This window comes from Neovison vison, chromosome X (assembly GCF_020171115.1).
Source record: "Neovison vison isolate M4711 chromosome X, ASM_NN_V1, whole genome shotgun sequence".
Taxonomy (NCBI): domain Eukaryota; kingdom Metazoa; phylum Chordata; class Mammalia; order Carnivora; family Mustelidae; genus Neogale; species Neogale vison.
Window position 1 is genome coordinate 37,312,468 of NC_058105.1, and position 25,010 is coordinate 37,337,477.

Genomic DNA, 25,010 nt, shown 5'->3' on the forward strand with positions numbered 1-25,010 from the left:
TCTCACATAGCATAAGAAAGAAAAGTAAATGACCTACACAATTAACAGATAGGCCAAGAGTTAACCAGACACCTCACCAAAGAAGACTTACAGGTGGCAAATAAGTGCGTGAATAGATGCTCCACATGGTATGTCATTAGGAAATTACCAATTAAATCAACACACCTATTAGAATGGCTGATCCCAGACATACAGAGGACACCAAATTCTGGTGAAGGTGTGGAACAACAGGAACTGTCTTTCGCTGCTGGTGGGAATATAAAATGGTATAGTCATGTTGGGAGACCATTGGACAGTTTCCTACAAAGCTAAACATTGCCATACTATATGATCCAGCAGCCATACTCCTAGGCATTATCTAAGTGAGTTGAAAACATGTCCACACGAAACTTGCACACATTTATATCTGCATTTATAGCAGATTTATTCACCATTTCCAATAATGGGAAGCCACCAAGATGTCCTCCAGTAGGTGAATTGATAAATAAGCTGTACGTTCGTATAACAGAATATTGGTCAGTGACAGAATAAATGAGCTGTCAAGTAATGAAAAGATAGGGAGGAACTTTAAATGCATAGTTCTAAGTGAAAGAAGCAAGTTTAAAGAGACGTCACACCCTATGATTCCAACTATATGACATCTTGAAAAGACAAAACTGTAAAGACAGTAAAAAAAAAAAAAGAATCGGTGATTTTTCAGGATAGGGGGCAGAAGAGGGAGGAGATGAGAAAGCAAAATACAGGGGATATTTAGGGTGCTGAAATTATTCCTTTGTGGATATGTATCATTATACATTTGTCATGACACATAACATGGTGCAAAACAAAGTACATGTTCATGTGCTTTAGTTAATGTTAATATCTCACTAGCGGTCCATTAATTGTAACAAATGTACCACAGTTAACTGAAGATGTCAATAACAAGATATTTGGGGGTGGGGTCAAGAGAGGATATATGGGAAGCCTGTACTTCCTGCTCAGTGTTTTGATAAACCTCAAACAGCTATAAGAAACAAAGTCTGTTAATTTGAAAAAGGAAAAAAATGGGCATGACCTTTCTGGAATGTTAAAAGTAGTTATCTCCTGGTAGGGGAATTATATGTGATTTTTCTTTTTTCTATTTTAAAAATTGTTTTATTAAGGTATGGCTTACATGCAACAAAACTCACCCTTTCTGTAGGGTACAGTTTTGTGAGTTTTGACACAATCATTCTGCCATGTAAGCACCACTGTAATCAAGATAGAAAAATGACTGTATCACCCAACAGATGTCCTCTGTGTCCCTTTGCAGTTAAAATTCTTCCCCCACCCCAGTCCTTGGTAACTATGGATCTGTTTTCTGTCCCTATAGTTTTGCCTTTTTCAGAATGAAAAGAAGTGGAATTATACCATATGGGACTTTGAGTCTGGCATAATGCCTTTGAGATTCATCTATGTTCATTTCTTTTTATTTCTAATATTCCATTGTGTGGATATTTATAAATTCATCAGTTGGAGGACATTTGAGGTGGTTTTAGGTTTGGGCGACCATGAAAAGAGCCATTCTAAACATGTAGGTACAGGTTTTTGTGTGAATATGTTTTTTTATTCAGTTATGATGAACATTTTATTGATGTAGATGTTAGCAGGGTTTGGGGACAATTTACATGCAGGGTAATGACATTTGATCAATAATATTTCACCAACAACTTTATTAAACCTGCATCAGCGGATGGAAGGGCCAGAGTTCTCGTGAACTGCATGTATGTTCTCATTTCACTTGGAAAAACACCTAGGAGTGAGATTGTTGGGTTGTATAGTAAGCATTCTGCGTAACTTTATAAGAAACTGTCAACTTGACTCCAGCATGGCTGTACTCTTTTGCATTTCCACCAAAGGGGAATTCCAGTTGCTTCACATCCTCACCAGCACTTATTATGGTTAGGTTTTTTTGAGTTTAGCCATTGTGATGGCTTCATGATGAAACCATGAAAATGGTTTCAATTTGCATTTTTCTGCTGGTTAATTATATGTTTGATACCTGTAAATCTTCTTTGGTAAAGTGTCTGTTCAAATTATATTCCCATTTTGTAAAAATTGGATTCTTCTTTATCTTCAAGTTTTGAGATTTCTTTATGTATTCTGGATAAAAGTCTTTTATCAGAAATATGATTTGCAAATAATTTCTCTCATCCCATGGCTTTACTTTCTGTTCTCTACACTGTTTTTTAAAATATTTTTTAAAAAGATTTTATTTATTTATTTGACAGAGAGACAGATCACAAGTAGGCAGAGAGGCAGGCAGTGAGAGAGAGGGAAGCAGGCAACCTGCTGAGCAGAGAGCCGGATGTCAGACTTGATCCCAGGACTCTGGGATCATGACCTGAGCCAAAGGCAGAGGCTTTAATCCACTGAGATTTTATTTGAGAGAGAGAGAGAGAGAGAGCACAATCAGGGGGAGGGACAGAGAGAAAAAGACAAGCAGATTCCCTGCTGAGCAGGGAGCCTACATGGCACTGGATCCCATGACCCTGAGGTCATGACCTGAGCCAAAGTCAGACGCTTAACCGATTGAGCCACCCAAGCATCCCTTACCACTCTTTCAAAGGCAGAAGTTCTTAATTTTGACGAGGTCCTATTTTAAATTTCTTTTATGGATTATGGTTTTGGTGTCATATCTCAGAAGTCTTTGCCTAACCCAATATCACCAAGATAGCCTTCAACATTTTCTTCTAGATGTTTAAAGATATTAAAGTTTACATGGAAGTCTATGATCCATCCTGGATTAATTTTTGTATATGGTCTGAGTTACAGATTTATTTTAGTTCTTGTTTTGTATATGACTGTCCAAATGTTCCAGAAGCATTTGTTGAAAAGAATATTGTTTCTTCATTGAATGGTCTTTGCATCTTTGTTGAAAATCAATTGACTGTGTTAAGTGTGGGTCTATTTTTTGACTCATCATTCTATTCTATTGATATATTTGTCTAAAATTTGCCAAAAACATATTGCCTTGAAAAATATAATTTTACGTTAAGTCATGAAATCACACCATATATATCCTCCCAAATCTTACTTTGTCAGAATTGTTTTGGCTATTCTACTACTTTACCTTTCCATATAAACTTTTGAATGAGAGTATGAATTTTTACAAAAATATCCTGATAATATTTGGTTTTGGGTTTCATTAAATCTATGTCACTTTGGGGGGAATTGACATTTCCACAATATTGTGATTTCCAGTCCACAAACAAGGCATACCTCTCCATTTTTTAAGGCCTTCTTTTGTTTCTTTTATCATTGTTTTGTAGGTTTCTGATTAGGGATCTGGCACACATTTTATTAGATACTTTGGTATTTCTATGTTTAGGGGGAGCTATTGCAAATGGTACTTTTTCAAATTTCAATTTGTAATTGTTCTTTATAGAATATATAAATGTGACAGGCTTTTTTATATTGGCCTTGTAATCTGTAATCTTGCTTAAATACTGTTACTATTTATAGTAGCTCTAAATCTATTCTTTGGGATTTTTCTTTATAGACAGTCATACCATCTATAACAGTTTTGTGTTTTATTCTCTAATATGTATGCCTTTTCCTTCTCTTTCTTACCTAATTTCACTGAGTAGGATCTCCAAAGTGGTGGAAGATATCCTTCCATAACTCCTGATCTTAGGGAGAAAGCATTGTCTTTTTCCATTAAGTATGGTGCTAACTGTAGGGCTTTTTTTTTAATGTCCTTATTAGGTTAAGGAAGGTCCTCTTCTGCTTTGCTGAGAGTTTCTGTCACAAATGGATGTATAATTTTGTCAGATGCTTTTTTGACATCTCTTGTAATGATTATATGATTCTTCTTGTCCAGTTTGTTGATATATGAGTTCAGTTAACTGAACTGTGAATGTTGAATTAACCTTTAACTTTCGGGATAAATCCCACTTGCTCATAAAGTATCACACTTTTTAATTTTTTTTATTTTTTAAATTTCTTTTTAGCGTTCCAGAATTCATTGTTTATGCACCACACCCAGTGCTCCATGCAATATGTGCCCTCCACAATACCTACCACTAGGCTTACCCAACCTTCCACTCCCCTCCCCTCCAAAACCCTCAGTTAGTTCCTCAGAGTCCACAGTCTCTCATGGTTCAACTCCCTTTCCAAATTCCCCAGTTCCCAACAGTGAACCCTCTTACACTGTTGGTGGGAATGCAAGTTGACACAGCCACTTTGGAAAACAGTGGGGAGATTCCTTGAGAAATTTAAAATAGAGCTATCCTATGACCCTGCAATTGCACTCCTGGGTATTTACCCCAAAGATACAGATGTAGTGAAAAGAAGGGCCATCTGTACCCCAATGTTCATAGCAGCAATGGCCATGGTCGCCAAACTGTGGAAAGAACCAAGATGCCCTTCAATGGACAAATGGATAAAGAAGATGTGATCCATATATTCTATGGAGTATTATGCCTCCATCAGAAAGGATGAATACCCAACTTTTGTATCAACATGGACAACATGGACAGATCATATATATATATATATATATATATATATATATATATATATGGTTGGGTTTAATTAACTGGAATTTTATCGAGAATGTTTGCATCTATGTTCAGGTGAGATAGTTCAGGTCTATAGTACTATTTTTGTCCTTGTAATAACTTTTATCTTGTTTTCATGTCAGTGTCATGCCTACATCAATGATTTAGTTGGGAAGTAATCCCTCCTCTTGATTTTTTTTTTCTGAAATGTATGGTAGAATGTTTGATAGAATTCACCAGTGAAGCCATCTGGCTCTGGAGTTTTCTTTGTGACCAAATTTTAACTACAAATTCAAGTTATTTAAAAGATATCAAAGGGGCATCTGGATGGCTTAGTCATTTAGCCTCTAACCCTTGATTTCAGCTCAGGTCATGATCTCCAGGTCATGAAATCGAGCCTCATTTTGGACTATGCACTCAGTAGGGAGTCTGCTTTAGATTCTTTCTCTCTGCTCCTCCCTCTGTGCGGTCTCTCTCTCTCTCAAATAAATAAATAAATAAATAAATAAATAAATGTATATAGGAATATTCAGGTTATCTATATCTTCTACATTGAGCTTTGGTAATTTGTGTCATTCAAAGAATTCACCTGTTTCATCTAGGTTGCTAACTTAAGTGGCATGAAGTTATTCATAATATTCCTTTGTTATTATTCTTTAAAATGCTCTCTGTTGTCTCTAATATTGAGAGTTTGCATCTTCTCTCTTTTTATCCTTGCTACTTTTGTAAGAAGTTAATCAATTTTATTGGCTTTTATTGAAAACAGATTTGGTCTCACTGATTTTTTTCCGTTGATTTTCTATCTTCAATTTCACTGACTTCTTTATTATTCCTTTCTTCTGTTTGCTTTTGGTTCATTTTGCTCTACATTTTCTAGTTTCTTGGTTTGAGACTTTCCATCCTTTATAACATGGGTACTTTAGTGATAAAAATTTCCCTTTAAGTACTTCTTTAGCTGAATCCCAATGGTTTTGATATGCTGTGTTTTTATTTTCATTAAATCAAACTATTTTTTAATTTCCCTTTTGATTTTTTTCTTCAACCCACACGCTATTTGTAAGTTACCAGTATATTACAAGTGGTTGTCTCCTGCTGGAATTGTGTATAATGATTTTCATATATATACATTTATATTTTTATTTTGTTCTTTTTGGAACTTTGTGAATGTTTTCCAGTTTTCTACATTAAGTATGTATTTCTTTTCTAAAAAGAAAATAATTAATACAAAATAATGCTCTACATTTTACAGTACTTTATTTTTTTAAAGATTTTATTTAGTTAGTTGACAAAGAGAGACACACAGAGAGAGGGAACACGAGCAGGGACAGTGGGAGAGGTAGAAGCAGGCTTTCCACTGAGCAGGGAGCCTGATGTGGGGCTCGATCCCATGACCCAATCTGAAAGCAGATGCTTAATGACTGAACCACCTAGGTTCCCCTTTGCAGTACTCTATAATTTACAGAGAATTTAATTTAATCCTCCAAACTCTCCTTGAGAAATAGATAATCTGTATTTCACAGGAATTGAAAGTTAAGATTGACAGTTTATTTTTTTATTTTTATTTTTTATGTTTCAATTTTTTTATTATGGTTTTTTGAAGTGGGGGGAAGGCTGAGGGAGAAGGAGAGAGAGAATCTTAAGCAGACTCCATGCTGAGTGCAGAGCTCGATGTGGGGCTTGATACTATGACCTTGAGATCATGACCTGAGCCAAAATTAGGAGTCGGTTTCTTAACCAACTGAGCCACTCTGCACCCCTATTTTTATTTTATTTTATTTTTTAAGATTGACAGTTTCAATGACTTGCCCAATGTCACACAGCTAGAGCTGCTTAGAGTTTCACTTATTTGTGGAACATAAAGAATAACATGGAGGACATTAGGAGAAGGGAAAAATGAAGGGGGAGAAATCAGAGTGGGAGACGAACCATGAGAGACCATGGACACTGGGAAACCAACTGAGGGTTTTAGAAGGGAGGGTGGTGGGGGATGGGTGAGCCTGGTGGTGGGTATTAAGGAGGGCACAGATTGCATGGAGCACTGAGTATTATATGCAACCCATGAATCATGGAGCACTACGTCAAAAACTAATGATGTACTATGTGGTGACTTAACATAACACAATTAAAAAAAGGAATTCAAATCCAGATTTTCTGACTCCCAGCTCATCATTCTGAAGAAGTTGGAAATCAAGATTTGAAAAGTAAATTGGAATTTATCTTGCAGGTAGCTGAAAAAAAATCATTGAGGGTCTTTAAAGCAGTAAGTGACTTGAGACAATGACCTTAATGCAGTTTTAATCTAAATCTCTGATTACTAGTGAGGTTGAACATCTTTTCATGTTTATTGCCTGCTTGCCATTTCTTCTTCCCCCAAATTGTTATTCACGTCCTGGAGGAATAGATCATTTTTCTGCTGGATTGGTTGGTCCTTTACTTATTAATTTAAATGATGAGAAAGTGTTCCCAATATTAATTCTTTATTTGTTGGAAATATCTTCTCCCTTGGGGCGCCTGGGTGGTTCAATTTGTTAAGTGTCAGCCTTTGGCTGGGATCATGATCCCAGAGTCCTGGGATCGAGCCCTACATCAGGCTCCCTCCTTAGTGGGGAGTCCCTCTGCCCCTCCCACTCTCATTCTCTCTCTCTCAGATAAATAAAATCTTTTAAAAATACATCTTTTCCCAGTTTCTTGCTTAGCTGCCTTTTCTTTATTTTAAAATTTTGGTCATCAGAGAAATGTGCACTGGAGAGTGGAGAAAACGAATGCATTTGCTACAAGATGAGTCTTAGTTTACTTTGGCCTTTTGTGATGGGAAGCAGGTGAGATGTGGATGGGATTCGAAGGCAAATCACATAGTTCGGAAATTCATTGGCCAGTCATTTGCTAATTGATTACATTTATTGGTCACGGTGTGCTGAACTGAGTGTTAAGCTGAGATTTTGAGGAACTTTTACTTTAATGGAGAAATAAGACGTGTAAAGACATGCAAGTAACATAGTGTGCTCAAGGAATTTTAGCACAAGATAAGCTGTGCCTATCAACATTGCTCCTTATCAAAGGGGCAGGAGGCATTGCTTTTGAGTAAATTGAAAGTAGTTTAAGTAAGAAAAATCTGTAAGTTGAAGGAGAGCAAAGACCGTGGGTCTTTTAGCTCACCATTCTATTCCCAGCAGTCAGTGGAGGGCCTGACCAAGAGTTGGGTGCCCCAACATTTGCTTCATGATTGGATGATATTAGCATGCATGGGCAAAAGCCATTTATAAGAACTTAATACAATATGCTTAGTTCATGACTCCTACACCACCTCCGGGCTGCTCTGAGAAAGTTAGATCAGCATTTCAGACCTGAGCTTGCTTTTCCTCAGCAAGGGAGCACAGCCTTTTCCAGAAGGACACACAGCATGCTCCCTTATCTTACCATTGTAACAGAGCAGTAACCCAGATCTTGGCTTCAGGTGGGCAAAGCTGGGTTTTGAATCTCCTGTCAGTTACTTACTGGTTGTGTGACTTGATTTCCCTCATCTGTGAAACGAGACTAACAGTGGTGCCTAACCCTACCAGATTATCGTAGGATTTAATAAGAGAAGCATGTGAAACACTGAGGCCATAGGAGGGGTTCTGGAAACATTCTCTATGCCTCTGCTCTTGACATAACACAAAAACAGATGGAAAGTGCGATTGCCTCTGGATTTTATGACTTTGTACATGGTGTCTAACAGGCATATTCTCCATCTCCTTCCTCACAGATTCAGAGACATACTGTGTGTTTCAAGACAAGAAGTACAGAGTGGGCGAGAGATGGCATCCTTACCTGGAACCTTATGGGTTGGTTTACTGTGTCAACTGCATCTGCTCAGAGGTACAGTGTGATACCCAGTTTGCTCCTCGGCATGAAGAGGTCCTTCCAGTGCCTGGATGGCCAGGAATCAGGGGTGGTGAAAGCCTAAAAGAAGTTAGGGAGAAGCAGATTGTAAGGATAAATAAAGGTCTCCTGACTTTTTCCTCTTGTTGCCGATTGGCTGGATTTTTTGTGGGATCTCTAGGTATTTGCTATGGACAGATATTTATGGTCTCCTAGCCAAAAGATATGGGCCGTGGTGGGAGAAGATAGAATAATAGTTTGATAGCGTGAGAGGGGAAATAGAACTCAATGTAATGCCTGGGTTATATGACAAAATCATTTTTGAAGATCATTTTCAAGGCTTGTGTTTAGAAAAGAGATTAGAACAGATCATATACCAGTTCATTGGGAGAGCGTATTTGATATTGTCTGGGCCAGTAGCGGTAATTAGGATCGAGGCTGCAGAACATTGGCCTGTACCTGGTGACCATTAGCGTTCTCTTGGCTTGGACTTGGCTCCTGACTAGACAGTCAGAAGGGCGTTTGGACACTTACTGTCATCTTTGCAATAGGCAAAAGGAAGTGCTCTCATCTTCTTTCCATGGCTTTGATTTAGGAACACAGCTGTGGTCCATCTTTCTGAAAAAGCCTCTACCATCTTGTATTAGGCCAGGGTTTTTCAGCCTTCGCTCTACTGACATTCAGGAACAGATTATTCCTTGTTGTGGGAGCTGTCACAGACAGTTAGGATCTTTAGCAGCACCCCTGGCCTCTGCCCTCTAGAAACCAATAGCACCTGTCCCAGTTGTGATGACCAAAAATGTCCCAAGACATGGCCAAAGTTGCTTGGGGAACAAATGAACCCCTGGTAGAGAACCAATTGAGTAAGGAAGGCTTGTACCAGGCCTTGAGAATAGAGAACTCCCAGCATATGGAAAGAATCTTCAAGACCAGCCTCTCTTGAGACCTTGTGGAAGAATTGTAACTCTTCCTGAGTGCCCAGGTAGTACAGAAGCAGTCACTTGCATGCCAGATTCTTTTGCCAGTTAAGTAAAAAAATTGGACTTTTCGAATTTGATGCATGTGGAAACCTAACCTTCAGGCAGTAGGAAGTAATGTTAAAAGGCTACTGGGCTCTGGAGTCAAGGCAGACCATGTTTCTGACCCTGGATTTGCTGCCTAGGAGCCATGTTACTCTGGACAAGTTACCTAAATTCTCTGAGATCTCTTCAGCTTCTTTTTCTTTAAAATGGGATAATGATACTATGTATTTCATAGGATTGTGGTAAGGATTAAATTCACTAATACGTTTCAGTCACCAAAAACTGTGCTTGGTCACAGCCACCATTCAAGAGATATTAACTGCTGTCCGCAGCTTCATCTGTGCTATGATTACAGCTATTATTTTTATTCATCTATTAAGTCTAGAACAGAATTAAGTTTAAGGCACTAAGGAGGCATCAGTATAGGCCTCAGTCAGAAGGAGTGGTTTCTCATATGCTTGGTGATTTCACTTCAAGATGATACCACTTGGCTCTGAGTAGTGTGACAAAGAAGGAGGCTTTGTGTTGTTTCCAAATGCAACACTCTGAAAACATATTCTAGAAAGTCCATGAGAAAAGAAAGAGGTTTATGGTAAGGTTATTCAGCCTTGGATAAAAGAAGCCTGCATCTTTAAATGGCTAGGGCAGGTATTAAATAGAGCATCTGGGGACTGATTAGCTGTCTGGTATGACATGGTTTTGTCAGATTCTTGAGCCAACACATTGGAAATGGAGAGCTAATCCTTGGGGGCTAAGCTTTGCTGTCTGCGGGGCAATGAGAATGTTAATAAGATCCCAAGGTCGACAGCTCCAGTGTTAAGCATCTTCTCTTTCCCCATCCTCTTTGTCACCCTCTTCCCCCACAAAAGCATGATAGATACAAGTCACTCTTGCTTGGAATGAATTATGCATGGAAATGCTAATGCAACATTGATTTCCAAAGCTTTCCTTTGATCTAGCCATGGTTGAGAGCTGTCAGAGCTAGGATTCTTTTAATTATAAGTTGGGCAGGGACCCAGTCATCCCACCCAGGCATGCTAGGTAATCAGCTCAATTCCAAAGCCTAGCTTGTGTTCAGAAAGCCTATGACAGAAACAGGAAGTGAGGAGAGAAGGCACCCAGCCTGCTGGACCAAGGCAGAGTTATATGGAATCCAGGACCCATGTGCCAGTGATGTCTCCTTGCCCAGGGGAGGCTAGCAGCTCAGGGGACCCATTGCTCATTATCTCTTCCCTTCTGTGGCCTTGGGCAGGTGATCCTGTAATTAGACCAGGCTCCTGTGGATGTGTGGCTGGAGCCAGAAATGGTGGAAACACCACAAAGGTGGGCCAGGAAGGGCCTTCCACAGTTGGAGGGAGGCTTTGAAAACTGGAGCAAGAGTGACCCCAGGTTTAGAAAAATATGCCAGTAAGCTATCAACCAACCCAGCAGAGGTGCTAGTGATGAGAAAAGGGAAGAAAATGCTGATTTCTTTCAGCTTCTTGGGAATGCATCATTCACTGTCTGGGTAAGTCTCTGCATGACTGTTCCCTAAACTGGCAAGGGTGCAGGTAACTTCTGAAAGAACCTAATTTTTTTTTCATAGTTTGCCTTCTCTTCCAGAATGGGAATGTGCTCTGTAGCCGAGTCAGATGTCCAAGCCTCCATTGCCTTTCCCCCGTGCATATTCCTCATCTGTGCTGCCCACGCTGCCCAGGTAAACCAGATCACCTCTTTCTTTCCCAGCTGGGGCTTTCCTTCCTCCCTCTTCCCCCCAACACACTCCATCTGCCTAATTCCCCAGAAGGGAAACTTCCAGACAGGAATAACAATAGGACACTTTCAGGCAGCCCACACTGGCCCCTAAATATTGTTTATAGCCCAAGCGAGGCCCATTCTAGGCTCTAATAAGTTATTGGGTACCCAGTAACAGGTTTTCATTGGGCTTTTAATCATTTGAAGGTGGCTGTCAGTTGGGGGAAGGGCATCGTGGCCCAGAGAGTTTGTGCCATAAACAGCCTCTTCATACCATGGGCAGTGGGCACCAGGGGAGTTGTAGCATGGCGGCACGTGTCTCAAGCAATTAGTGCTGGGATTGCATAAATCAAAGGAGCTGAACCAGTGAGGTTTATGACAATATAAAGCTGCCTGCCCACTAAAAAGTCACCTCCTCCAGACTGCACAGTTATTATGTACACATTGTTAAGAGCTAATCTAAGGGGAAGGCGGGCAGAGACTGTTTCACGAGGCTGTTAGGATGTCTACTTGGAGGGTTTGCAGCTAGGGTGTTTGTCTGAGGCAGGGGCTCCCTCAGTGACACTTTGTTCACATCTGACTGGGGCCTGGCTCCCACACCAGAGGCTGTACAAGCATGGAATGATTAAGAGAATGCCTGTGGGCTGGACAGCAGTCCTAGAGAAAGCTAAGTGACAGCCTCGGGTTCTGGGCATTAGAAGCTTCATAGTCCTATAAGCTGATCCTGTTTCCCTCTAGGATGGATGTTCTGGAGTACAAGTCTGTGGGTGGGCTTTATGGGGTCAGTGAACCCTTTAAAATTGTTTTCTTTCTGGTGTAACTATGTATACGTGTACATTCCTTTAGAGAGAATCCATAGCTTTATTGATATTTGTAAAGGGGGCGTACATGACCCCAAAAACATGAAAAACCACTAGTCTAGGGCATAGGTGGTGCTTTTTTTAAGTAGCAAGGAACCTTCAGAACTTCGAAGAGAGTAACCAAAAGTGTCCAGGCAGCAATGGTAAGAATGGGGCTAGGATTATGGTTCAGTGAAAATTCAGTTAACACTTCAGTTACAGGAATGGAGGTATTTAATGAAGAAGCCCCAAACCATTTTGGTCACTACCTTTGTGAACTATACTTTCCTACCTCAGTATATACACTATGATGAACACAGGAGAGTCTTTCCCAGATGACAAAAGATCATGTCATGTCACATGTTTATCATTTTGAATGTTGGTAATGATAATATATGCTTCAGATGTAAGAGGCTGATGTGGCATAAGATTTAACTGAAAGTTGGCTTCTGGAATAAATCCCCAAATGAGGCTGACTATTGTTATATGTGTTTCTTTGCTTCTTCTACTTAAACTGGATTACAAAGGAAGGGTTTGGTAGGTGGGAGAGAAATTTCTGGATTAAAAGGCCAATCTGGAGATTTTTTCCACTTCTTTACCCCCTGGAAGTCTCCAACAGTGGTCTAACGGCATAGGAATTTATCTAAACTATGTAGACATTGTTGTCGCATGTGGAGGAAGTTGAGGCATGACCCAGACCCAATGCACAGAATGGAAGAGTGTAGAGTGCAATACAGCCATCACCTATACCAGCTACAGAATAGGAAGCAAGTATTGAGAAAAAGAGAAAGTATAAGCCAGCAGATTCTTTGAGTGAAAAAGAAAGTGTTAAAGAAATTGAGATCAGAAATAGCAGAAAAGAGATAATTGTAAGACTTAGAAAACCCATTTTAGGGAGTATAGAAATAACCTTCATTTTCTTTTCCTTCTTGTTCTTGAAAGTGACTTCCTTGTGAGTTCATTTTCCTTCTTTTTTTTTTTTCATTTTTTCATGAATTTTTTTTCCAATTTATTTATTTTCAGAAAAACAGTATTCATTATTTTTTCACCACACCCAGTGCTCCATGCAAGCCGCACCCTCCATAATACCCACCACCTGGTACCCCAACCTCCCACCTCTCCGCCACTTCAAACCCCTCAGATTGTTTTTCAGAGTCCATAGTCTCTCATGGTTCACCACCCCCTCCAATTTACCCAAAAGCACATACCCTTCCCAATGTCCACAACCCTACCCCCCTTCTCCCAACCCCCCTCTCCCCAGCAACCCAGTTTGTTTCGTGAGATTAAGAGTCACTTATGGTTTGTCTCCCTCCCTATCCCATCTTGTTTCATGGATTCTTCTCCTACCCACTTAAGCCCCCATGTTGCAACACTACTTCCTCATATCAGGGAGATCATATGATAGTTGTCTTTCTCCGATTGACTTATTTCGCTAAGCATGATACGCTCTAGTTCCATCCATGTTGTCGCAAATGGCAAGATTTCGTTTCTTTTGATGGTTGCATAGTATTCCATTGTGTATATATACCACATCTTCTTGATCCATTCATCTCTTGATGGACATCTAGGTTCTTTCCATAGTTTGGCTATTGTGGACATTGCTGCTATAAACATTCGGGTGCACGTGCCCCTTTGGATCACTACGTTTGTATCTTTAGGGTAAATTCCCAGTAGTGCAATTGCTGGGTCATAGGGCAGTTCTATTTTCAACATTTTGAGGAACCTCCATGCTGTTTTCCAGAGTGGTTGCACCAGCTTGCATTCCCACCAACAGTGTAGGAGTGTTCCCCTTTCTCCGCATCCTCGCCAGCATCTGTCATTTCCTGACTTGATTTTAGCCATTCTGACTGGTGTGAGGTGATATCTCATTGTGGTTTTGATTTGTATTTCCCTGATGCCGAGTGATATGGAGCACTTTTTCATGTGTCTGTTGGCCATCTGGAAGTCTTCTTTGCAGAAACGTCTGTCCATGTCCTCTGCCCATTTCTTGATTGGATTATTTGTTCTTTGGGTGTTGAGTTTGTTAAGTTTTTATAGATTTTGGACACTAGTCCTTTATCTGATATGTTGTTTGCAAATATCTTCTCCCATTCTGTCAGTTGTCTTTTGGTTTTGTTAACTGTTTCCTTTGCTGTGCAAAAGCTTTTGATCTTGATGAAATCCCAACAGTTCATTTTTGCCTTTGCTTCCCTTGCTTTTGGCGATGTTCCTAGGAAGATGTTGCTGCGCCTGAGGTCGAAGAGGTTGCTGCCTGTGTTCTCCTCAAGGATTTTGATGGATTCCTTTCTCACATTGAGGTCCTTAATCCATTTTGAGTTTATTTTTGTGTGTGGTGTAAGGAAATGGTCCAATTTCATTTTTCTGCACGTGGCTGTCCAAATTTCCCAACACCATTTATTAAAGAGGCTGTCTTTTTTCCATTGGACATTCTTTCCTGCTTTGTCAAAGATTAGTTGACCATAGAGTTGAGGGTCTATTTCTGGGCTCTCTATTCTGTTCCATTGATCTATGTGTCTGTTTTTGTGCCAGTACCATGCTGTCTTGATGATGACAGCTTTGTAATAGAGCTTGAAGTCCGGAATTGTGATGCCACCAACTTTGGCTTTCTTTGTCAATATCCCTTTGGCTATTCGAGGTCTTTTCTGGTTCCATATGAATTTTAAAATTATTTGTTCCATTTCTTTGAAAAAGATGGATGGTACTTTGATAGGAATTGCATTAAATGTGTAGATTGCTTTAGGTAGCATAGACATTTTCACAATATTTATTCTTCCAATCCAGGAGCATGGAACATTTTTCCATTTCTTTGTGTCTTCCTCAATTTCTTTCATGAGTACTTTATAGTTTTCTGAGTATAGATTCTTAGCCTCTTTGGTTAGGTTTATTCCTAGGTATCTTATGGTTTGGGGTGCAATTGTAAATGGGATTGACTCCTTAATTTCTCTTTCTTCTGTCTTGTTGTTGGTGTAGAGAAATGCCACTGATTTCTGTGCATTGATCTTATATCCTGACACTTTACTGAATTCCTGTACAAGTTCTAGCAGTTTTGGAGTGGAGTCTTTTGGGTTTTCCACATAGAGTATCATATCATCTGCGAAGAGTGATAATTTGACTTCTTCTTTGCTGATTTGGATGCCTTTAATTTCCTTTTGTTGTCTGATTGCTGAGGCTAGGACTTCTAGTACTATGTTGAATAGCAGTGGTGATAATGGACATCCCTGCCGTGTTCCTGACCTTAGCGGAAAAGCTTTCAGTTTTTCTCCATTGAGAATGATATTTGCGGTGGGTTTTTCATAGATGGCTTTGATGATATTGAGGTATGTGCCCTCTATCCCTACACTTTGAAGAGTTTTGATCAGGAAGGGATGCTGTACTTTGTCAAATGCTTTTTCAGCATCTATTGAGAGTATCATATGGTTCTTGTTCTTTCTTTTATTGATGTGTTGTATCACATTGATTGATTTGAGGATGTTGAACCAACCTTGCAGCCCTGGGATAAATCCCACTTGGTCGTGGTGAATAATCCTTTTAATGTACTGTTGAATCCTATTGGCTAGTATTTTGGTGAGAATTTTCGCATCTGTGTTCATCAAGGATATTGGTCTATAGCTCTCTTTTCTGATGGGATCCTTGTCTGGTTTTGGGATCAAGGTGATGCTGGCCTCATAAAATGAGTTTGGAAGTTTTCCTTCCATTTCTATTTTTTGGAACAGTTTCAGGAGAATAGGAATTAGTTCTTCTTTAAATGTTTGGTAGAATTCCCCGGGGAAGCCGTCTGGCCCTGGGCTTTTGTTTGTTTGGAGATTTTTAATGACTGTTTCAATCTCCTTACTGGTGATGGGTCTGTTCAGGCTTTCTATTTCTTCCTGGTTCAATTTTGGTAGTTTATATGTTTCTAGGAATGCATCCATTTCTTCCAGATTGTCAAATTTGTTGGTGTAGAGTTGCTCATAGTATGTTCTTATAATAGTTTGAATTTCTTTGGTGTTAGTTGTGATCTCTCCTCTTTCATTCATTATTTTATTTATTTGGGTCCTTTCTCTTTTCTTTTTGATAAGTCTGGCCAGGGGTTTATCAATTTTATTAATTCTTTCAAAGAACCAGCTCCTAGTTTCGTTGATTTGCTCTATTGTTTTTTTGGTTTCTATTTCATTGATTTCTGCTCTGATCTTTATGATTTCTCTTCTCCTGCTGGGCTTAGGGTTTCTTTCTTGTTCTTTCTCCAGCTCCTTTAAGTGTAGGGTTAGGTTGTGTACCTGAGACCTTTCTTGTTTCTTGAGAAAAGCTTGTACTGCTATATATTTTCCTCTCAGGACTGCCTTTGTTGTGTCCCACAGATTTTGAACCGTTGTATTGTCATTATCATTTGTTTCCATGATTTTTTTCAATTCTTCTTTAATTTCCCGGTTGACCCATTCATTCTTTAGAAGGATGCTGTTTAGTCTCCATGTATTTGGGTTCTTTCCAAACTTCCTCTTGTGGTTGAGTTCCAGCTTCAGAGCATTGTGGTCTGAAAATATGCAAGGAATGATCCCAATCTTTTGATACCGGTTGAGTCCTGATTTAGGACCAAGGATGTGATCTATTCTGGAGAATGTTCCATGTGCACTAGAGAAGAATGTGTATTCTGTTGCTCTGGGATGAAATGTTCTGAATATATCTGTGATGTCCATCTCATCCAGTGTATCATTTAAGGCCTTTATTTCCCTGTTGATCTTTTGCTTGGATGATCTGTCCATTTCAGTGAGGGGAGTGTTAAAGTCCCCTACTATTATTGTATTATTGTTGATGTGTTTCTTTGATTTTGTTATTAATTGGTTTATATAGTTGGCTGCTCCCACGTTGGGGGCATAGATATTTAAAATTGTTAGATCTTCTTGTTGGACAGACCCTTTGAGTATGATATAGTGTCCTTCCTCATCTCTTATTATAGTCTTTGGCTTAAAATCTAATTGATCTGATATAAGAATTGCCACTCCTGCTTTTTTCTGATGTCCATTAGCATGGTAAATTCTTTTCCACCCCCTCACTTTAAATCTGGAGGTGTCTTCAGGCTTAAAATGAGTTTCTGGGAGGCAACATATAGATGGGTTTTGTGTTTTTATCCATTTTGATACCCTGTGTCTTTTGATTGGGGCATTTGGCCCATTAACATTCAGGGTAACTATTGAGAGATATGATTTTAGTGCCATTTTATTGCCTATAAGGTGACTGTTACTGTATATTGTCTCTGTTCCTTTCTGTTCTACCACTTGTAGGCTCTCTCTTTGCTTAGAGGACCCCTTTCAGTATTTCCTGTAGAGCTGGTTTGGTGTTTGCAAATTCTTTCAGTTTTTGTTTGTCCTGGAAGCTTTTAATCTCTCCTTCTATTTTCAATGATAGCCTAGCTGGATATAGTATTCTTGGCTGCATGTTTTTCTCGTTTAGTGCTCTGAAAATATCATGCCAGCTCTTTCTGGCCTGCCAGGTCTCTGTGGATAAGTCAGCTGCCAATCTAATACTTTTACCATTGTATGTTACAGACTTCTTTTCCCGGGCTGCTTTCAGGATTTGCTCTTTGTCACTAAGGCTTGTAAATTTTACTATTAAGTGACGGGGTGTGGGCCTATTCTTATTGATTTTGAGGGCCGTTCTCCTAACCTCCTGAATTTTGATGCTCGTTCCCTTTGCCATATTGGGGAAATTCTCCCCAATAATTCTCTCCAGTATACCTTCTGCTCCCCTTTCTCTTTCTTCTTCTTCTGGAATCGCAATTATTCTAATGTTGTTTCGTCTTATGGTGTCACTTATCTCTCGAATTCTCCCCTCATGGTCCAGTAGCTGTTTGTCCCTCTTTTGCTCAGCTTCTTTATTCTCTGTCATTTGGTCTTCTATATCACTAATTCTTTCTTCTGCCTCATTTATCCTAGCAGTGAGAGCCTCCATTTTTGATTGAACCTCATTAATAGCTTTTTTGATTTCAACTTGGTTAGATTTTAGTTCTTTTATTTCTCCAGAAAGGGCTTTTATATCTCTGGAGAGGGTTTCTCTAATATCTTCCATGCTTTTTTCGAGCCCGGCTAAAACCTTGAGAATTGTTATTTTGAACACTAGATCTGACATATTACCAATGTCTGCATTGATTAGGTCCCTAGCCTTCGGTACTGCCTCTTGTTCTTTTTTTTGTTGTGAATTTTTCCTCCTTGTCATTTTGTCCAGCTAAGAGTATATGAAGGAGCAAGTAAAATACTAAAAGGGTGGCCACAATCCCAGGAAAATATGCTTTAACCAAATCAGAAGAGATCCCAAATCGTGAGGGGGGAGAAATTTCTCCCCCCTCACGATTGGGTGAGGGATCTCCTCTGATTGGGATCTCCCAATCTCTTCTGATTGCGGTCTCTTCTGATTTGGGGATAACAAGAGGTTCAAAAAGAAAGAAAGAAAAAAAAAGAATTAAAAAAAGAGATTGAATTAAAAATTCAATCAAGAATTAAAAAAAGAATTGAAAAAAGAGATTGAAGAGATTGGGATCTCTTCTGATTTGGGGATAAAAAGAGGTTCAAAAATAAAGAAAGAAAAAAAAAGAAAAAAAGAATTTAAAAAAAACGAATAAAAAAAGTATAAAAAAGAAAAAATATATGTATATATATTATATACACTAGTTAAAAAACGTTAAAAAAGAAATGGGTAAAAGTTTAAAAAAATTTTAGCAGAAGAAGAGAAAAAAAAATGAAAAAGAAAAAAAAATTAAATTAACTGCAAGACTAAAAAATCACAGGGAGAAAGCCATGAGTTCCGTGGTTTGTTTTCTCCTCCTCTGGAATTCTGCTGCTCTCCTTGGTATTGAAACTTCACTCCTTGGTAGGTGAACTTGGTCTTGCCTGAATTTCTTGTTGATCTTCTGGGGGAGGGGCCTGTTGTAGTGATTCTCAAGTGTCTTTGCCCCAGGCGGAATTGCACCGCCCTTAGCAGGGGCCGGGCTGAATGATCCTCTCGGCTTTGCTTTCAGGAGCTTTTGTTCCCTGAGCGCTTTCTGTAGAGTTCCGGAGGACGGGAACACAAATGGCGGCCTCCTGGTCTCCGGCCTGGAGGAGCCGAAAGCCCGGGGCCCCGCTCCCCAGTGCGCCCTCAGCGAACAGCTCCTAGTAACTCCCGTCTGCCCAACTTCCGGCCGTGCTCCGAGTTCACTGAGCCCACGACTGGCTCAAGGCAACACCGAGCTGCGAGCTTACTGTCGGCTCTGTCTCTGTAGCCGGCTTTCCCGTTCCAATATCCGCAAGCTCTGCAACACTCAGACACCCCCGATCTTTCTGTGACCCTGCGAGACCCGAGGCCACGCTGACCCCGCGTGGGCTTCGCCCCGGTTTAGCCTCTGGAGCGATGTCCCTCAGTGGCACAGACTTTTAAAAGTCCCGATTTTGTGCTCCGTTGCTCCGCTGCTTGCCGGGAGCCGGCCCCTCCCCCCGGGGGTCGCTTTGGATTTACTTCTCCGCCAGTCCTACTTTTCAGAAAGTGGTTGTTTTTCTGTTTCTAGAATTGCTGTTCTTCTCTTCGATCTGCCGATGGATTTGCAGGTGTTTGCAATCTTTAGATAAGCTCTCTAGCTGATCTCCTGCTAGCTGAAGTAGTCTCAGCCTGCTACTTCTCCGCCATCTTGACTCCTCCCTCATTTTCCTTCTTGTTAACTATAACTTTTGCCAGTTTTTTCTGTGAGCAATGGTACCAAAGTTTCCTAATCCTTATATGCAAAATGTCTTTATTTTGCCCCCATCCTTGAGTGATAATTTGGCTGGGTATAAAATTATAGGTACATGCTTGTTTGCCCTTAGCACTTAGAAAAAACTAACAGATAAGTCTGTGGACTTCCTCCATTTGCAGATAAGAAATCTACTGTTTGATTGTAGTTCCTTTGTAGGTAACTTGTTTTCTCCTTCTTCTAACTTTTAACTTTTCCTCTTTTTCTTTGGTGCACATGATGAAGTAAATTGATGTGTAATTTATTTTCATTTAGCCTGCTTAGTACATGATTTTTTCAGCCAATGGACTAATTTCTCTTCAGTTTTACTCATTATTTTTCTGAAATGTATCTTACCCCTCTTTTTTCTTCCTTCTTAAAGTTGCCTTTGGTATACGTTTTTGCAACTCATTTAATTTATCCTCTGTGTCTCTCTTTTTTTAAATATCTATTTTAGAAAGAGAGAGAGAGAGAGAGCATGGGAGGGAGGGGCAGAGAGAGAGGGAGAGAGAAACTTAAGCAGATTCCATGCTGAATATGAGCCTGATGTGGGGCTTGATCTCCTGACCTAAGCTGAAACCAAGCATCAGATGCTTAGCTGATGGCCACCCAGGCACCTATATCCTGTGTCTCTAAATGCCTCCTTTGTATTTTCCATCTTGGTACACTCCCCATAATGATATATTACTTTAGTTCTGTCCTCCAATTCATGAATTCTTTCTCAAGATTTTTCACACCTCCTATTTAGGCGATCTGTTTTGTTCTGTTTCTTCTTTTATTTTCAATAACTGTATTTCCCCCCCACGTTTTTAGATACGTTTTAAAAAATCTCTATATTGCTATTTTAAAGACCTGGGATCTTCTTCTTTTCTTTATTTCTTTAAGGTATTGAATTATTTATTTAGAGTCCATTTTAGATTGTTTCCATGTCTATATATTTTTCAGGTGTGCATTCTCACTTTTACTGGTTTCTTGACAGATTTTCTAGTTGTTAATTTCTTCTTCTTTTCTAAAATCTTTGTTTAAAAGCTCATTGTCTGTGTGTGTAGTGGAGGGTTCTCTTGCATATGTCCTTCCTTCTTGGGCGGAAGTTTGTTCCAAGCCATGTAGGTCACTTAGCTCTTAACCAGGTCATGTATTAGTGTCTCAGCTTGGGCTCCCTCTTGCTTGGATGGTCAATTTCTACCTCTGTTTTCTTGTACAGTGTTAGTCCCTGATAATGATCTTGGACTGGGATCTCAGCTGCAGGTGGGCAGAGTTATGTCAGCCCCTATTTACATGTGAGGAGTGTGGTCCTAGTCCTCACCTTTACATGAGAAGCCACTTGGAGTCCATAGTTCTTGCCCAGCTATCTGTATCCAGTCCCAGGTGCCAGTGGACCACATGGCTTTGGCCCCTGTTTATCTCTTTATTTTTCCTTCTGTGTTTTATTTTTCAAGGAGTTTCCCTTTTTTTCTGAGCCTGATTTTGCAGTTTTAAAGTTGTATTTATTTATTTACTCACTCACCCACTTGTTTATTTACTTATTTTTTTTTAAATAAAACTGTGAGTTTTCCATTTCTCCCCTCACTCTTTGGTAGGAAAAGAGCAAGGAGTTCTCACCTGGTCTCTCCCTGCCATATTGAACTGGAATGCAGATCAGCTATTCTTTATATTGAAGATAAAAAAAGAGTAAATATGTTGAAGGTTAAACCTTCAACCATAGCAGAGGAGAATGGAGTTTGGTAAAATAAAGAACTTTGGGACACAGTAGCTGTTCAATCCTAGTATAAAGGACTAAAAAGAATTTTAGCCTCTATCCAGCATATTTCTGTAAGTAAAAAGGTACCCACCCATCTGAGAGTTGTCACAGTTGTGCTTTGAGACTGGGCAATGGCTGTGATGACTCCTCTGTACTCCTTCCACCCCAGTGATTATTAGGCATGAGGAAACTCATGCCTTCAGGGCCACCGGAATGTTTGGTCAAAGGAAGGGTCTTTGATTTTCTGTCTTAACCTAAGGGGAGGCACCATGATGAAAATGTCCTCATTTAAAAATAGGAGATCTATAGCCAAGATGATGAGCGCGTTCTGTATCAAAAAGAGAAAACAGGCAAGGAATCCATATGCCCAAGATGTGGGCTCTAGATACTGTCCTATAGCAGGGTTGACTTCAGGGAGAATTCACATGGTTAGAGATGGATTCAGTGGGAGGATCCTGTGGGACATACCTACAGCTCATCTTCCATTGGAAGAGATAGAGGACCCCCCCCATTTACTTCTGTGTTTCCCCTGGTTTTGTTCTCTAAACTCACCACTCCAAAAATTTATAAAGTTCCCACTTGTAACTGAGGTTGTCTCCTACAGCTCCTGTTGAACTATGGCAATCAAAGTTTGCAGACTACTTTTCTAGAATTACCAGAGAGAAATCCATACTGACTCCCATTAAGAGAAAATGAAAATTTTTTCATCAGCACTTCCTCGAGTTTCATGGCAGAAGTCGGGTCTTGGTCCCATATGACAGGGTGCTCTACTAAGCCCAAAGAGGCTGGTGCTCCATGGAGGTTAGAACATTCTTAATGGCAGAGTCAAGACTGCACAGAAGTTAGAAGGCTCACTAAATCCATCCCAGTCTATGAGCAGGATCCTCTAACATTGTGATAAGGGGAGATTTATGGAATGAAATTCCATATCTTTGTTTGGGAAGCGGAGTGAAAGAAGGGTGGAGAAGAGAAAACATGACTGCTTTCCTTTTGTTCTTTATATATAATTTTATGAAAAGAAGACTCATAGTGACCAGGAGCCTAAATCATGATATTACCTAAGTTGTTTTTTTAAGTAGGCTCCACATCCAGCATGGAGCCCAACATGGGGCTCAGACTCATGACCCCAAGATCAAGACCTGAGCTAAGATCAAGAGTCAGATGCTCAGCCAACTGAGCCAATTAGGTGCCCCTACCTACCTAAGATTTTTTTTAATGGCCATTCGTAATGAATTTGTTACTCAGAATTCATAAATTTGGGTTCCCTTGGGGGTATTCCAGCATTCTTGGATCATTAAAGTGTTGTTATAAAATTGCCAAAATATCTAATTTGGTCTCTTACCAGCAACCTAATCCACAGCATTCCCTTTTGGCTAGGTGTGAACAAATTTAGCTCTATGAAATGGTTTTAAGGGACAGTGATGGTGTGGTTTTGCCAAGAGAGGCACCCCTCACCATAGTCTTTTAAATTCAAGGGAAGTTAAAGAAATGACCTCTCCAGTAATGCACCCTAGTCTGTGTGTTTCTATAGGGAGAAGCTAGAAACCCAATGCCATTTGTGTCTGGACAAAAGTTGGGTTGTGAGCTAGCTGGCAAATATACACATGTCTGCTTTAATAAGCTATATGCATTTCTTAATTTTAAAGAATTTTTTTTTGTAAATTTTTATTTAAATTCCAGTTAGTTGACACATGGTATAATATGAGTTTCAGGTGTACAATATGGTGATTTAACACATAAAGCACCCCATGCTTATCAAAAGTTTCCTCCTTGTGATGTCTTTGGCAGCACATACAAAAGTGTCCTCCTCCATCCTCATCACCCATTTAAATGATACTCCCACGCCCCTCCCCTCTGGTGACCATCAGTTTGTTCTCTGTAGCTAAGAGTCTGTTTCTTGGTCTGCCTCTCTTCCCTTCCTCCCATGTTTGTTTGTTTCTTAAATTCCACATATGGGTGAAATCATATGGCATTTGTCTTTCTTTGACTAATTTTGTTTAGCATAATATTGTCTAGCTCCATTCACATTGTTGCAAATGGCAAGATTTCATTCTTTTTATGGCTTAGTAATATTCCAGCATGGGATATATACACACATACACATACCTATATATATACACACATGCATACAAACACACACATATACATATATATATACACACACACATACATATATATATAAAATCTTCCTCATCCATCCATCAGTTGATGGTCATTTGGGCTCTTTCCATAGTTTGGCTATTGTTGATAGTGTGGCTATAAACATCGGGGTGCATATTGCCCCCTCAAATCTGTATTTTCATAGCCTTTGGGTAAATACATAATAGTACAGTTGCTGGGTGGTAGGGTAGTTCTGTTTTTAACTTTTCAAGGAAACTTCATACTGTTTTCCAGAATGGCTACTATATATTCATTTCTGAAAATCTTCACGTTCTGCAAAACTAGACACTGAAAAATAACAAGGCTTAAGGAACAAATGAGATTGGAGAAAATAACTGGAAACTTACACAACTTTGTAACCAGAGTACTAATAAAAGAACTATCCTAATAAAAGGGCATGTGGGTGACTCAGTCGGTTAAGCATCTGCCTTCAGCTCAGGTCATGATCCCCAGGTCCTGGGATGGAGCCCTGAGTCTGGCTTCCTGCTCAGCAAGGAGCCTGTTGCTCCTTCTTCCTCTGCTCCTCCCAACTTGTGCTCTCTCTTGCTCTGTTCTCTCTATTTAAAATAAATAATAAAATCTTTTTTTAAAAAGAACTATACTAATAAAAAACTAGCATGATTTAAAAAGGCACATTAGATTCCTAATAAATAAAAGGAAATTACAGTAAGTACAGACTTCACCTTTTTAAATGATGACACTAGCTTGAGGGAAGAGGGACTAAGGAGGGGTTGAAGCTGCTGAGTTATAGAGAGAGGAGAAAAATGCCCAGAGATCAGAGAGAATCATGTTACAAGCACTTAGAGGCAGAGCATATGGCCAAACTGAGACAAGTTGGAGAATGTGGGATGAATGGGAATTGGAGAGAGTATTTATTTTTTCATGGTTTGCTGATTTCAGCTGTGTTCACGTACTTGGCCTTCAGCTGCTGTCCCTCCGTGATGCAGTGTATTAATGTGCGGAGAAACTCATGTAAGGAACCAGTGCAGTTTCTACTTTATGCCAATAGCATTCTCTTATTTACCACATGCATCCAAACAAGCTAGGATTACACAAATCTATACCACAGTGGAAATAGCCTTTATAAGATGAGGTAAGCTTATGGCATTTAGCCTTTGACAGTTCCCAGTGATGGTTGCTGGTCACTTGATCACTCCAATTCTGTTTTTTTTTTTTTCCTTTGGTCTTTAGTTGTGGACCTACCTACATGTTGTGTACCTCTTCCTGTTCTATGACTTTGTGTTCATGTCTCTGACTTCCACTGTTACAATAATCAAGTAAACGGTCCTGTTTTGCTCTCTCCGAATTTTTTTAAGAGCAAAAGTTCAGGATGGGTAGGATTTCTTTAATTTCTATGATGGTAAAGTACATATAACCTAACATTTCTGATTTTAGAGTGTACGCCTCTGTGGCATTAAG

The 25,010-nt window shown here is 39.6% G+C and overlaps 1 protein-coding gene across 5 annotated transcripts in view; it reads left to right on the top strand.

Moving 5' to 3' along the window:
• CHRDL1 (chordin like 1) overlaps positions 1–25,010 on the top strand; it is a 132,900-nt gene that overhangs the window by 23,523 nt on the left and 84,367 nt on the right. For all 5 annotated transcript variants that reach the window (XM_044235461.1, XM_044235463.1, XM_044235462.1 and 2 more), the window contains exons 3-4: positions 8,266–8,378; positions 11,006–11,099. In XM_044235461.1, coding sequence (XP_044091396.1) covers positions 8,266–8,378; positions 11,006–11,099 — 207 coding nt within the window. The remainder of the gene's footprint in view (positions 1–8,265; positions 8,379–11,005; positions 11,100–25,010) is intronic.